General features: G+C 31.7%; 1 protein-coding gene across 1 annotated transcript in view; it reads right to left on the bottom strand.

The window, feature by feature from the left end:
- LOC117172865 (neurobeachin-like) overlaps positions 1–16,981 on the bottom strand; it is an 825,867-nt gene that overhangs the window by 352,536 nt on the left and 456,350 nt on the right. Inside the window, exon 2 of the mRNA XM_033361129.1 lies at positions 10,239–10,343. Within this exon, the coding sequence (XP_033217020.1) occupies positions 10,239–10,343 (105 nt within the window). The remainder of the gene's footprint in view (positions 1–10,238; positions 10,344–16,981) is intronic.

The raw sequence follows: 16,981 nt of genomic DNA, 5'->3' as shown, positions 1-16,981 counted from the left end.
TTTTTGACCAATCGTCATCAAATTTAGCCCACATATTCTTTGGGCTCCAAAGCAGATCGTAAGACCTGAGGGTAAGCATGCAAAGAGATCGAACAGGTGGGGTAGGGGGTACAGATGCATTCGTTGACGAATTAGCATCGGATTTTTTACAAATATTCTTTGGGCTCCCGGTCAGCTCGTAAGGATATTGAAGGATGATGGAGTGCAGAGGGCGGGGGTGCAGTTTTTAAAATATATAAAATAAAGTGGCCTAAAACGTATGATCTTTATAAGAATCCACATATTGATAACACCGGCACATAAAAAAAAGTGGTCTGTCCGACAGACTACACTAGCATACCTATATGTTTTTGGGGTCGCTGAATTCGAATCCAGTGTGGAAATAACCAAGTTTGCCTCGTATTTTTCGGAAAAACGAAAAAATAGACGTAAAATCGAACAAAACAAATGACTGTGGACAAAACAAGTGACAGATCCCCCTCGATCTTCACGTCAAAACAAATGACTATGAAACAAACAAATGCAAGATCGCGCTCGAACTTTACATTAGTAAAGAGGACAGTGGTGACAATCTCTTTAGGCTTGCTTCTTAATTTGACTTCAGCACAGTTTTAAAAACCATTATCAGTTTTTTTTTGTGTTTTTAAATCACTAGCTTACTATACTATACTGATACTATTACTATAAACTCCCAAATCAAAACAGATCATGTCTTCTAAGCGCTGTTTCAATTCCAATTTATCCACTTCCACTATAGCGAATAATTGTGTGGGTGATCCAGATGCATTTTGCTACATATGTGGTAAATTTGAGGTTATAGAAAATTGAAGAGTGATCAGCGATGATATAAAAAGAATTTATAAAAGATATTTTGGTATGGAAGTTCAAAACCCAAGGTAAAAATTGGGTTCCTCACAAAATTTGCAGTGCTTGTTATAAGGCATTCAATCGATTGAAAGACAGAGAAAGGAATAAAACAACCCTTACGATTCAAGAACCTACGATATGGAGGAAACCTCTTCGGAAAGTGGAATGCTACTTTTGTATGACAAACCTTGCAGGAATCAATAGAAAAAAGAAAAGTGTTATCGAATATCCTGATGTACCTAGCGTCACTAAAATTGTTGAAAATAACGATGTTACAAAAAACTCAAAAAATTTGTAACTTGACAGACAGATGACTGAAGCAGAAGAAAATAAAAGCACTGAAGAAGATTTCGATGTTGATCGTTATGAAAGTGACATTTCAGATTATGGTAATTATGAGGATGATGATGAAAGCAACGATGTTAATACAGAATTGTACATACCACACAATGAAAAGAATAAAGTTTCTAAACTATTTATGTCTGAAAAATTGAATGATTTGTCGCGAGATCTCGGTCTCCCTAACGATGCTTCAGAATATCTTGCTTCCGTTTTAAAAAAGAAGAACTTATTAGCTAAAGGAGTTAAATCAAGTTTCTACAGAAATAGGGAAAAAGAGTTTAGACAGCTTTTTACTTCTGAAGAAAATGATCATGGAAAATTAGTCTCTTGTAAAAACATTGACGGATTAATGGAAAAAATGAAACCTGGATTGTACAGACCGGAAAATTGGCGACTATTCATTGACTCTTCTAAGCCCAGTATAAAAGCAGTGTTATTGCATAATACTAATCTTTACGCGCCAATTCCAATCGCACATTCTAAGGAACTAAAAGAGCATTACAGTAACCTAAAATTTGTCTGAAAAAAATCAATTACTCAACTTATAAGTGGAAAATTTTCGGGGATCTCAAAATTCTTGGAATAGTTTTAGGACAGCAATCAGGGTATACAAAAACACCTTGTTATTTATGCTTATGGGACAGTCGAGATCGCGTTTGTCATTACAAAAAAAAAGATGGCCAAAAAGAACATCGTTTGAGCAAGGACAAAAAAATATAATTGAAGATCCTCTAGTTGACCCAAAAGAAGTTTTGATTCTACCCTTCATATAAAGCTGGGTCTTACGAAACAGTTTGTCAAAGCGCTTGACAAGGATGGCGATTGCTATGCGTATTTGGAAGATCAATTTCCACAACTTTTCGAAGCAAAATTAAAAGAGGGGATACTCGATGGACCGCAGATCAGAAAAATGTTGCAGGATCCAGAATTCATTACAAAAATGTCTGGCACTGAAAAAGATGCCTGGCTTAGTTTTAAAAATGTTGTAAAAACTTTTTAGGTAATACGAAAAGTCCAGACTATCAAAATATGGTTTCAGAAATGGTAACAAACTTTGGTAAACTAGGCTGCCTTATGAATTTGAAGCTACATTTTCTTCATTCGCTTATAAATAAGTTTCCAGACAACCTGGGAGACTTTAGTGAAGAGCAAGGCGAACGTTTCCACCAGGATATAAAAGAGATGGAGAGGCGATATCAGGGATGTTGGGATATCAACATAATGATCGACTACTGTTGGAGTATGCCGGTGTAATTAGCACCATATTTTTCACACATATTCTTTGGGCTTCCAGGCAGCTCGTGAGTGTATGGGGAGGGGGGGGGGGGCAGGTGAGATTCAGATGAAGAAGGTGGCACAAACGTAGTTTTTCACTAACCGGCAGCAAATTTTTCACGCATTTTCTTTGGGCCTCCGGGTAGATCATAAGAGAATTTGGTGGGAAGATGAAATGGGGGGAGGGCAGTTTTTGAAATTTACTGCATAAATTTCAAATTTTTGAAGTCTCTTTGCTGGCCGTGTTAAAATTTCACGAATGATTTCAAAATTCTAAATATTGGATTCAATGACTATAGCATAATTTTTATAATTAAAAACAATTAACATTTTCTGTATTTAAGCTCATATTTCTGTTTTACGTTCTCAGATATTTTTCAAAGTTTAGTTCAAATTTCATTGTAGACTTCGCATTTTTCAAAGCCAAATTCTGCGACTTCAGTACGAGTTTTATGATTTAAAATGCGGAAACGCCTTTCTCATTTTATGTTTTTTAGTTTTTAATTCTTTTTTTCGCATTTCAATTTTTTCTTAAGCTGTGTCAAATTTTTTATTTCTATTTCACTTTCTAAGAGCTTTTTTCAAGTTTACTTCTAATTTCACTATGGACTTTACATTTTTCAAACTTAAATTCTACGATAAATACTTAAAATGGTATGTTAGGGAACAGGGCGCGGCTAGTTAATTAATAGTTTTATACGTTAATTTGGTTTGTCGACTTGGTCTAAATCAATATGAGTCCGACAACCAGCAGGTAAGGGAAGTAGGTAGTCGAAAAAAGAGAAAGCGTGGCCTGCGAACTAAAAGTGGCATTTCTTGGTCTACAAAAATACCTGAGAGAAGAGGGTGGCGTTCAAAATTAACCTATAATGCCAACATAAAAGGGGCAGCCCGTGACGTATCGTCTCCAATAGAAGCGTGGTCTCTTCTATTCACTGATGAAATTTTGAATATTATTTTCACGCACACGAATGAAGAAATGAAGCTAAAATGGAGAAAGTGAGCGAAAATAATGAACCATTGCCAACTTACCATAGGGAACTACTATCCGTTCACGATAGGAAGGCCCCTCCAAAACAGCTGTACATTTTTGTAATTTACGCATAAGAAAAAAATCGTATAAAAACACAGCTTATACCATAATAAAGCTTACTTTATTGCACTTCATACAAGTCCCCATTTGTTTATGTACAAAAATTGGTTCGCAAAATATCCTTTGCGAAAGGACGAAAACCGTTTTTTTTCGCGTCACTCTCTCCTTGCTTGACTTTCGATGACGATATCTTGAAACGACCGATTTAAAAAATTTGAAAAAAATCATGCAGATGCTTTCATATCTTGACTATACATATGTCAAAAGAAAATTAAAATATGATAATAACAATTAACGTAGACTGCATTTAAATATGACTATGATATCTCTCGTAATATACGTGATAGAGAGTTGTATTTTGGATTGAATTGCTTGGAAAATTTCAAAAAATACAATCGAATATAAATTAAGAATAACAATATTGAAACATATTAATTAATAAAAAATAATCCTGGAAGAAAAATTGCATGGTAGGATGGGTGTGAGGGTACAGAGGGGTACCAAGCCTGAAGAGTACTCATAGAAAAGAGATAGCTACTGCACGAAAAACAGGAATAGATCTTTCATCTCCAATAAAAGTACCCTTTTCCTCTTTTCAAAAATTGATGAATGAGCGGACCCCCGACGTGACCTTTAGCTATGGTAATACTACCATGTAATTTATCTTCCAGGATTATTTGTTATTAATTAATATGTTTCTAGATTGTAATTCCTAATTTGTATTCCATTGTATTTGTTGACATTTTCCAAGCAATTCAATCCAAAATACAACTCTCTATTACGTATATTACGAGAGATAGCATAGTTATATTTAAATGCATTTTGCTTTAATTGTTATTAATATATTGTAATTTTCTTTTCACATATGTATAGTAAAAATATGAAAGTATCTGCATGCTTTTTTCAAATTTTTTAAATCGTTCGTTTCAAAGATATCGTCATCGAAAGTCAAGCAAGGAGAGAGTGACGCGAAAAAATCACGGTTTTCGTCCTTTCGCGAAGGATATTTTCCGAACCAATTTTTGTATAAGCTGTGTTTTTATGCAATTTTTTTCTTACGTGTAAATTACAAAAATGTGCAGCTGTTTTGGAGGGGCCTTCCTATCGTGAACGGATAGTAAATCTTGTTAAATTAAAAGCTTTTATTGGGTTATTGTATTTCGGGGGCTTATATAAAGTAAATAGAAGGAAGTCAAAAGACTTATGGAAGCCGTACAGCCTCTCACTATATAGGTTAGCGATGGGCAATAATTGATTTAATTTTATCCTCAATTGCCTACGTTTTGATGACAAAAATACACGCGCGGAGCGTTTAGGGAACGATCGTTACGCTCACATGCGTGAAATTTGGGACTTCGAAACCAGATAAGTACGGATTAAAATTGTTTCGATAAACGATGCAACGACGCATTATATGTTAAACGCTATCCCATATATTGGGACGGTCGACAAAGAGACTAATGAATCTGTACCTTCATATTATGTGCGGAAACTAGCTGAACCGATTTACTCTACGGCAAAGGCCGTAACATAACAACGGAAATTGGTTCACGTCGGCTCAAATTTGCCAACGAATGAAAACAGAGCACAATGTATCAATGATCGGTACGATTCGGAAAAATAAGTGTGAAATTCCCGCCAGTTTCAAGCAGTTGCCACCTGATAATAAAGTAGCCCATTTGTGTTATAACAAAAAAGAGGATCTTACTTCAGTTTCTTATAATCTAAAAAAAATTATCCTTCTATTATCTTCTTTGGCGTTTAATAAGGAGATTGATGAGGCGACTAACAAGCCGCAAATAGTTTTATTTCATGTTGCGCATAGTTTTGCCCGAAAATATAATTATTTATTTTAATATTTTTAGATGAACAATTTTTTATTAATATTCTATCCTATTATGTACGATAGGTCGGGAAATCAAATCTTTTATTTTGAATAATATTTTTCATGATTGAAGGCAAAAATATGCGTTTCATGAAAAAACATTCTGAAGAATTTTGGTTCATATTGATGAAATGAACAATTTTGTACCTAAACATTTTATTCAGACCTCATACACCTTTGCTGGAAAATGGAATTTTTTATTTTTCAAAATCAATGGATAAACCCAGAACCGTTGGTCAAAAATGGTTTGTTAACGAAAATGTTCTTTCTTTTTAGGTCTTACAAAATTTATACCAAAGGGGAGTCCAATCGGGAAATTCCTTTAGAAGTTGCCTTGTTTAAAGATTATAAAATGACAATGACGAGATGCACCGAAGTAAAATCTATTTCTTCTCAATCAGTGAGCCCGAAAATTTCGACATTTTATGAAATCCGCGAAAGTTATTTTATGCATAAAACTAATACCTTCTCATTATGGATGAGAATGTAATAATTCGTTATTTCTCGTGCGATCAAAATTAGAATTTTCAATTTTTTTAAATCAAAATTTGAAAAGTTACTTAGATAATCTAGTAGCGCCTTGAAAAAATAACGTTTTTTTCTTCTAATTTTTCCTATACCACACTTTGTTTGGCTTCAAATGTCCATTTTCGTTTGGTTTTTTGAATTTTGAAAATCCTACAACTCTGTTAATTTTTATTTTATCAAAAAAAGTCGTAGATATAAATTTTGCTATTCTTATGTACTAAAATGGTTGTCGATAGAATTTTTAAATCTTGAAAAATGTTGTATCAACCATTTTGAAAAAGCTCTAACTTTTTGAATTATTATTAAAAATGGTTCGTTCACGAACTCGATCCTTCTGTTGGATCCCTCAAACTCTGTGCCAAGGCACAAAAATATCCAACTACTCTTTCGAATGTTATACAGTATAGAACAATAGCCACAACAACAACGCAAAAAAGACAGACAGACAGCGACTTAAAAACTTTTTTTTCTGACGTCGACATTTGATGAAATTCGGGAAAGTCATTTTTTGCAAGAACTGATACATTTTTTTTGTGGATGAGAATGTAACAATTTATATTAATCTACGAAATTATTTATCATGATTGTTCTTTTAAAATTACTAATTGTAAAAATATAATTATTCAGGTTAAAAAGGTACGCAGTGTACCGAAACGTCAAGGATTGAGAAAGGAGTTTTAATAAAATAAATTCAAGTTCGAAAAAATATTTTCTGGCTTAATTTTACTTTAATTTATATGGACCGTAAGACACAAAGAAAAATCAACGATTGAAAATTCATAAATATTGTCGGTCGAAGAAATGATTGCTTTGCATTCAAATCATTATACAATTTGAAGTATTAATAATGTTGTAAAGTAATTACATTAAACTTTTATCATACAAAGCATAACTAATATTCAATTACTTAATTAAACAATGTTAAACTTCAATGCTTATGTAATTTAATATTGTGAACCAAATTAATCAGCTATTTTTGATAAAAATTCAAAAAATGAGCGCGTTTTCAAAATGTTTGAAACCAAATTTTTCAAGATTTTAAAATTCTATGTACGACTATTCATAGTACTTAGAAACTGAAACAATTTATCCCTATGACGTTTTTGTATACAAAGAAAATCATCAGAGCTAGAGCATTTTCAAAATAAAAAAAAATAAATAAATAAAATGGACATTTTAATCCAAAAAACGAATTATATGAAAAAAGTCAAAAGAAGAAAAACGATAATTTTTTAAATCCCTACAAGATAATCAGAACAACTATTTTAATTTGGTCGAAAAGTTGAAAATTCAAAATTTGTCGTACCAAAAATTTTTGAAACCACCTTTTTTCAAGATTTCAAAATTCGATGTACGATTGTTTGTAGTACTTTGAAACTCAAATAATTTATACCCATGACTTTTTTCTGTAAAAAGAAAATTATCAGAGTTAGAGCATTTTCAAAATCCAAAAAAATAAACTAAAATTAACATTTTAAGCCAAACAACGTATGATATGAAAAAAAGTCAACAGAAGAAAAATGTTCCTTTTTGAAAGCCCTACGAGATAATGATAACAGTTTTTTTAATTTGGTCAAAAAGTTGAAAATTCCAAATTTGATCGTACCACAAACTTTTGAAACCACATTTTTTCAAGATTTCAAAATTCTATGTACGGTTGTTCATAGCATTCGGAAACTCAAACAATTTATCCCCATGACCTTTTTCTATAAAAAGAAAATTATCAGAGTTACAGCATTTTAAAAATCCAAAAAAACAAACTAAATTAAACATTTTAAGCCAAATATCGCATGATATGAAAAAAAAATTTTAGAAAAGAAAAACGTTTTTTTTTTAAAGACCTACAAGATTATCATAAAAACTTTTCTAATTTGGTCGAAAAGTTAAACATTTCCAATTTGATCTTAACAGAAATAATGAACAATCCAAAAATTCCATTTTTTTGTCAAACTATGCAAGATATGCAAAAAATGAATAAGCTAAAATTGCGCGCCCTGGAAAGACCTACAAATTTGTAATGAATCACTTTCCGATAGGACACGTAGTTTTTGCTTTAGTCGTAAAAAATAACATTCAAAATAAAAAAATATTTTTTTGGAAAAAACGACATAAGTACGAACTAAAATTAACAGACAAAAGTTGTTCGCCTAAAAAGATTAATAAATGTATTATTAATCATTTTTTTAAAGAGCTTTCAATCGTAAAAAATAAAATGGAAAAATAAAGAAAATTAAATTGTTAGCAAAAGGACAGAAAAGACGAAAGAGGACATAGGACCCTATGTAGGTTCCTGTATTAGAACATATGCAGATACGCAATCGTTTTTATTTAATCGTAAAAAACAAGATCAAAAATAAAAAAATTATAAAAACAAGGAAATAAGAGTTAGTATGATTCAATTTTTATGCATATTATGAATTGAAATGATACATTTTTCAGCACAGCTTAGAATACAATTTAAAGCAAAATAAGAAAAAAATATAAAAATAATCATGATAAATACAAATTTCTCTTTATTTTGCAATTTTTTAATAAGCAATCCCAGGCAGAGTTACATAAAAAATGTATTATATTTGATATAAAAGTGCTGTGTATAATGCAGAAAAGTTGGCATGTTGAACAAAATACAGTGCGAAGCACGAGCTACGTAATGAGAATGTGTTCGTTAAAGCCGAAAAAGCTTTAACAAAAGAGAGTTCAAAATCACATAATTACAGTTGTCGGTCTGTTGACCTTTGATTTCAAAAGGTCTGTGTACGAATGCGGGAGAAATGCAAAGACCGAGCGCGCAGTGCAATTAATTTCTATCAGTTCCGTTCCGAAGGTGCGCTCAAATTCTCGAACTAAGCTCTTTTAACGAAAGAGAATTGACAATCACATAATTACAGTGGTGGATGTTTTGAGTCTTAATTTTTAAAGGTTTGCGCAAGAATGGGCGAAAATATAAAGACCGAGCGCGTAGCGCGAGGTAAATACATAATCGAGCGCGAAATAAATCCATAATCGAACGCGAAGCGCGAGGGGCAGATTTTTTTGATCTGCAATTTCCTCTCTGAAACTTCGATTTATTAATCAGCTAATAATTAATTAATAAGCTTACAACATAAAAAATATTAAAGAATTACTTTAATTGAAACTTGGAAATAATTTTTACTTTGTATTTTTATTTGAATTTCAATTTGCATTCAGTAAAGAATATTATTCATTAAATTTTATTAAGGTGTATTTGATGTATTAAATAGACCTGGATGATTGGGGCTGTTATTCAAAGTCACAGTAAAAATTGGAACATGTACAATGCAAATTCTGAAAAAGCATAGCATGAGTTGTGAAATGGCCCATATGGCCAAAATTGTCCAAAAATTTATTTACATAATTTATTAATCATGTACAGCCCCTGATGAAAAAGCAGAACATATATGATTAAATCACAAAAATTGAATTATCGAAATAGCTTTGGATATCCGGGTCTTCTCGGATCAAATTTATGTCATGAATTCCACTTGTTTAATAAAAACCACTTGGCGAAAGAATTTAAAATACGTTAAAGGCTACTTTAAGCAACAATAACTTATTACAAAAGAATAACAAATCCTGCAAGGGTTTTATTGTATTGGTAGTCATTAAAATTACATAATAACTATCTTTTGATTTAAATCAAAAATAAGTCGTTCATTCTGATAAAGAAGTTTAAAATTAATTTAAAAATAATCTCGTTCTCATCGGTATTTTCGTATGCAGTAGGATTGCTGTACTAATAATTAATTTAGAATCCTCGTTTATATTTTGTACAATATTATGGGGAAATTGTTTAAAAAATAATTTCAGAAAATTTACAAAATTAATTTTCATTAGCTGAAAAACAGTATAATCATTCGATTTAACGAGTTACACACAGAAATACGTCTGCCGAATTTAATTGATTCCCTAATTCCAATTACGCAGATGATTTGATATTGTCGGTTTAATTGCGAGTATTGTCCGGCGGTGAAATGAAAAAAGATTAAAAGTTTATAAATTGAAGCTTCCACTGTATTACTCATGCAGAAATTTAATTAGGAGCAGCAGCAGACAGTTCCATAATTCATAAGGTCGAAATGAATGAAATTGGCGCACGGTTTAGGGTGACTCTGCTGTCACTCTCGATAATAACCTAAATTATTCGGCGATATGCCAAAATAGGCGCAGTTACTCAATCGACGAGAAAAGGTTACTAGTAAAACTGATTAATACTGTTTTATACTTCACCTGTAGATTTGGCGTACAATGGTCTAACAATTCCAGCATATGTCTGATGTTTTGTGGGTCTGGAATCACGAAGTTTAGCTCTATGTCGAACTCGCCACCCACCAGCTGCGAATAGGAAACATTAGATTAATTGTTATAGCTGTATCTTTTAATATCTCAACAAAAACATCTACGATTCAAAAACTTCCGCCAAGTAAAATGTTATTAGTACAATCACAATATACGATAATATCGATAAATGGGTGGTCGCTGGTCAATCATTGTCATAATGAAAAAAGCAAAAAAATAATGACAGGCCACATTTTCTGAAAAGCAAATGAGTAATATATTTGCAAACATTCATTCAAAATTGTTTAAACTTTTTATAGACTATGTATATAATTGTTTCTCACCGAGAGGTTCACAATTCGATTGATGGAGTGTACAGTGACTTCAATTTACTTTAAAGACTTCATGTGAATTTACGTAACGTCACGCTAGTGACTTACGGCGCTTCAAATGGCTGTCAAATTCGCTACCACTAAACTATTTCTAAACGGTTGAGTTGCTTAACGCAATATTTTAACCGCATAATCTAATGACAATTATACCGGTCGGCTCAGCTAGCTTTTTCCCGAAAATGTTCTTTTGTTGTTTTTTGTAATTGAAATTGGAGTGTATTTTTTCTCGCTTTAAACTGGCGCGCCGTGTACAGTACACGATGGAATAGGTTTGGCGAGGGGCAAGAACGACAAGCGGGTGGCACGCCTGTCTTCCCAAGTCTTCACCATCAAAAATGGCTGGTTGACGAACTCGTCCTTTCTTTTAGGACCTAAAAAAATGTGTCAAAGATGAATTTGATTCGTTAATTTTGTCGAGAGTTATCGTGTTTATGGACGGACGGCCAGAAGGACAGACAGACAGACGCCATCGTGAAAACCTGATTTTCGGATTCAGGGGGTCTCAAAACGTGGAGATTCGTTGAAAAAGTGCGATGACAAATTTCCGACAATTCGAATACTTTCTGAATCATAAATGATGAGAATGTAAAAAAGTAAATTTTTTGTTAACCCACACATGAGACGAAAAAGAAATAAAAAAACATAAGTTGTGATGAGAATGTGCCCACGCAGCGGGCCGATTTTTTATTGTTAATATCGTGTTTCACAATTAAAACACAAAATATACATGCTATGAAAAAGTTATCTATAAAAAATTTGTAGATCTTTTTGAAATGCACATTTTTTATTCAGTCACCTTTTTACCCATTTTGCACATTTTAACCGTAAAATGTAATTATTTTATTTTTCATTCTTTTTTATTCTGTCAAAATTGGAATTTTCAATTTAAAAAAAAATCAAAAAGGTGTTTAAACAATCTTGTAGGACATTGAAAAAGAAACAGGTCTCTTCTCTTGACATTTTTCCATATCATGCGTTATTTGGCTTAAAATGTTGATTTTCTTGTGTTTTTTTAATTTTTTAAATGCTATGACTGTGGTAAATTTCAATTTTATTAAAAAGAGTCATAAGGATAAATTGTTCGTCTGATTGAATACTATGATAATGCGTGCCGACAATTTTTGAAATTAAAAAAAAGTGGTCTAAAAAATTTTCACAATACGCTCACTTTTTGAATTTTCAACCACAATGGTTGGCTAACGAACTTGACCTATATTTTAGGACATTAAGAGAGTATACCAAAGGCCAATCCAATATGTTAATTCTTTCACACGCACACACACATAGGCAGACACATTCGTAAACAACTTTTTTTCGGATTTCGGGGGTCTCAAAACGTGGACGTTTGACAAGAACGGGGGGCGGGGGGGTCAAATTTTACACAAATCTAATACCTTCTCTTTATGAGAATGTAAAAATAAAATTGTTATTATGAAATTAGTGAACGAAAGTGAGATCTACTTTATTTACCAGATTTAAATACACTTTGCTAATATTTATAGTGGAAGATGAAAACGAAATATTTTTTTCTATTATACATTTTCTGACGATTATTTTCAAGAATTTTTCAACTGTAAATTTTATAAAACTGTTCAAATTTAATCAAATTTTCAAATTTCATAAAATTTCACGTATATGGTATACAATTTCAAAGTCTAAAAGAATTATCAAAGTTTTGGGGTTATTAAAATGACCCTAAGGAATTTTTTAAATTTATTTAAATTACTTGAAGAAATTTCGTAGAATTTTTGAATTACCAAAGCCTATGGCGCGCGACTATTGGTTCTCGCGCTTCGCACTCGATAATATATTTATCTCGGGTTCCGCGCTCGGTCTTTGTATATGCCTTACACTTTTGCACAGATTTTTTTTAAACTGAAGGTCAAAACATCGACAACAGTAATTTGGTGATAGTTACTTCTTTTTTGTAAAAGCTACTTCGGCTTTAACAAATACATTCTCATCACGTATCTCAACTTGTATATCATTTCCATAAATGTATATTATTACAATGTATATTATTCATTCAATTTTCAAAAACTGCATTTGCTCATTTTCAATTTTATTTCTGCGATTTAAACGTAGCATATACTGTCTACACATCAGCCTTGCCTTTTTTAACTTCTAAATTAAATCCCTACCTCCGTGGCCCACACAACTTCCATTAACAAGGGTTTAGGGACGGGCGGAGGAGGGCTGTTAGTTTCAACCAAGAGTCACAGCTGGTTAGTGTTTTATGCTGAGAAGTTCAAGGAACCTTCAGCAGCATCGTGTTAGATGGGAGTTCATATGATCTCATTTTCACATTCCCGGCCCACAGTGGGGAAAAAATGACATTTTTGGTTCAAAATAACGTACAGCCCACAAATATTAAGCGATTTGAACCAACAAATTTGAAAAAAAGCTGTTAAGATTTCTAAGAGAGTTGTCGAGTGTGATTTTTCAATTAGGTTTTCAATTTTTTATAAATAAACAAATATGAAGAAAAAATGGCCATTTTATCTATTTGACGCTCCCAGTGCTCGTCAATGACAGGAAAAGTGTTGAAATTGCCTAATTTTCATAGAGCAATATTAGCTTAAGAGGTTCCAATATTATATATTTGACAACAAAATTTTTTATAAACAAATTACTTGTTGAAAAAATGTTTTCTATGATTTATCATAATCATATATTTTTTCTAGTTATATTGCAATAAATTTGAATGGAAATTATATGATATTAAAAAAATGTTCTCTTCAGATAATAATGATTTATATTATAAAAAAATGTAATGAACAAATGCAGTAATCAGGCATATTTCGACAGAAAAATCCGTTTTTTATGTACATTTTCATAAATTAGGAACTTTATGATAATTTGAGCAAAATTCATAATTTGAAGATTAATTGTATGAATTTTGAAAAACAAATTCAATAAACAAATAAATTATTCGGGCATTTGTCGGCAGAAAAATTGTTCCATCCACAAATGGCCGAATAATGCATTTGTTTGTTAGATTTGTTTTTAAAAATGATAAAATTTATCAACTCATCATGAATGTTGCCGAATTTATTATGATGATCTAAATTAAAAGTCTGACATCGAAACAAAACAGAATTTTTCCGTGAAAAGACGCCCCACTAATGCATTTGTTTATTTGATTTGTTTCAAAAAATCACAAAATTGATCAAAGAATTATCAATTTTGCTGAAGATTTCATGAAGTTCCTAATTAAAAAAGATTACATGGTGAAAAAACGAATTTTTCTGCAGATAAATGTCTGATTAATGTATTTGTTTAAAAAAAATCATAAAATTGATAAAAAGAATATGTATTTGGCTGAAGTTATCATGAACTTCTTAATTAAAATAGTTGAGATAAAAAAAAAGAGTTTTTCTGTAGACAAATACCTGATTAATGCATTTTTTGGTTAAATTTGGTTGAAGAAATCATAAAATTTATAAACTTATTATGGATGTTACTGAAATTGTCATGAAGCTCCAAACTGAAAAGGCTGGCATTGAAAAAACTGAATTTTTCTAACGAAAAATTCCCTAATAATGCATTCTTTCATTAAATTCGTATAAAAAATCATAAGATTGATCAACTTATTATAAATTTTGCTAAACTTTATCATAAATTTCCTTATGCAAAAAATTTACATCTAAAACAACGAATATTTCCGTCGAAAAATGCCTGATTACTCCGTTTTCAAATTAACTTTATTTATAATATAAACAATTATAATCATAAGAGAAATTTCATTATATACTATTGTTTTCATTCAAATCTCTTGCAATATTAATTGAAAAAATGTACATTTATGGAAAATCGAAAAAACAAATTTTTCAACAAATAATTTGTTTATCACATTTTTTTTGGTAAATTGTCAAATATTGGGATATCCTTAACTAATGTAACTGTATGCAACTAAAGCAATCTCAACAATTTTTCTGTTATTGACGAGCATCGGGAACGTCAAATAGAAGAAATGGCCATTTTTTTCGTCATATTTGTTTATTTATAAAAAAAATGAAAACCTAATTCAAAAATCAAGCTCAATAACTCTCTTAAAAATCTTGTTAGTTTTTTTTATTCTCATCAAGAGAAGGTATTAGATGTGTGTAAAATTTACGCCCCCCCTTCTCCACCAGTTTGTCTCAAATGTCCACGTTTTGAGACCCCTGATTCCGAAAAACAGGTTTTTACGAATGTGTCTGGCTGCCTCTTTGCGTTTGCGTGTATGTCCGTGCGTGGGAGTGTGAATTTGTGTGTATGACTGCATCTGTATATTTTTAGTTTGTAGCACGATAATTTGTGAAAGAATTACCAGATTGGATTGGCCTTTACTATACTCTTTGAGTGCCCTAAAATAAAGGACAAGTTCGTTAGCCAGCCATTTTGGATAAAAATTCAAAAAGTGGGCGTATTTTGAAAATTTTTGAGACCACTTTTTTTCTAAATTCAAAAATTTTTCTGTACAGACATTCATATTATTCAAGCAGGCGAACAATTTATCCTAATAACTTTTTTTTAACAAATTAAAAATTACCAGAGTTATCGCATTTACAAAATTCCAAAAAACACACGTAAATGACCATTTTATGCTAAATATAGCGTAATATCAAAAAAAGTCAAGAAAAGAAAAATGTTGCTTTTTGAATTCCCAACGAGATTATTATAACAACTTTTTAAATTTTCTTGAAAAATCAAAAATTATAACTTTGACAGCATTCAAAATAATGAAAAATCCAAAAATTACATTTTTCGGCCAAACTGTGCACAATACGTTAAAAGATAAATACACTAAAATTGTGTATTTGAAAAAGATCTACAAATTTGTTACGAACCACTTTTTGATAGGATGCGCAGTTTCGGCTGTAATTATGAAAAACGTCATTAACAGTAAAAAAAACGTGCCTGCTAGGTGGGCACTTTGTTACCACTGCTTTTGTCTTTAAATTTCTTTTTCGTCTCGTGTGTGGGGCTTCAAAAAATTTAACATTTTATGTTTTTGATGCTATTTTTGATGATTTAAACTAAAAACAGAACTATCAAAAAATTATACGTGACAAATAAATCATTTTTACATTCTCATCAGAGAAGGTATTAGATTTGTGTAAAATTTGACCTGCATAGTTTGTGTCAGAAGTTCCACGTTTTGAGACACCCTGAATCCGAAAAACAGGTATTTACGAATGTGTCTATCTGTATGTCTGTCTGTCGTTATGTTTGTCTTTATGTCTCTCTGTTTGTCTTTGAGCACGATAACTATTGAAAAAAAATTAATTTTTTAGATTGGATTTTGATACACTCTTTTAGTGTCCTCAGCTAAATGCCAAGTTCTTCAGTCAGACATTTTAGATAAAAATACTAAGGTTAGCCCATTACAGTTGTTCATAGTATTGGAAAATAAAAATGTTACTTTACGATAGCCCTAAAAGATTACCATACCAACTTTTAGAATTTTTACCGCACGATGACTAATTCAAAATCAAAAATTGCATTTTGCGTTCCAACGATGCAAGATAGGAAAAAAAATGATAAGACAAGCATTTTTTACATTCTCATCAGAGAAGGTATTAGACATGTGTAAAATTTAACGTAAAATGTTTTGAGACCCCCTAAATCCGAAAAATAGGTTTTTACGAATGTGTATGTCTGTCGGTCTGTCTGTATGTATTTATGCCCGTCTGTCAGCACGATAAGTTTTGAAAAAATAATTTCATTAGATTGGCCTATACTACACTCTTTAAGTGTGCAAAACTAGAAGTTAACTTCGTTAGCCAGCTATTATGGATAAAAATTCAAAAAGTGAGCGCCTTTTGCATATTTTTGATACCATTTTTTCAAAATTCAAGATTTCTCTGTACGGTTATTCATAGTATTTAAAAGGTCGAACAATTTATCTGATGACTTTTCATAAAATTACAGTATTACAGTATTTTAAATAGTCTCAAATATATTAATGCAATTTAAAAAAAAAAGGTGTATATATATAATTAAAAAATTTGTCATAAGGACAACCGCAGGATTTCGCCGGGAGCGGGTGCTAATCTGGAAAATTGCACCCGCGTCCAGCGAAATCGAGTTAAAATTTCAGCCACAACCACGTCTCACGACCGTGAGATAGGTGGTTACAGTCTGTAAAGTAATCAATACGACGATCCAGCAAAACCTTCGTGCACCCTAAGAACACGGAGCGACCCAAGGAAAACGGCCTTCTGCATTTTTCCCGCAAGTGTTCTAGCATATTGTTGACACGCAGGGATGCTTTTTAGGCCATCAGCAAGTGAAAGCTTGGCACCTCCAAGAGCGCCG

The sequence above is a fragment of the Belonocnema kinseyi genome, chromosome 5 (assembly GCF_010883055.1).
Source record: "Belonocnema kinseyi isolate 2016_QV_RU_SX_M_011 chromosome 5, B_treatae_v1, whole genome shotgun sequence".
NCBI classification, from domain to species: Eukaryota; Metazoa; Arthropoda; class Insecta; order Hymenoptera; family Cynipidae; genus Belonocnema; species Belonocnema kinseyi.
Note: the sequence above shows the minus strand (reverse complement) of the source record. Positions and strands in the feature narration are given on the sequence as shown.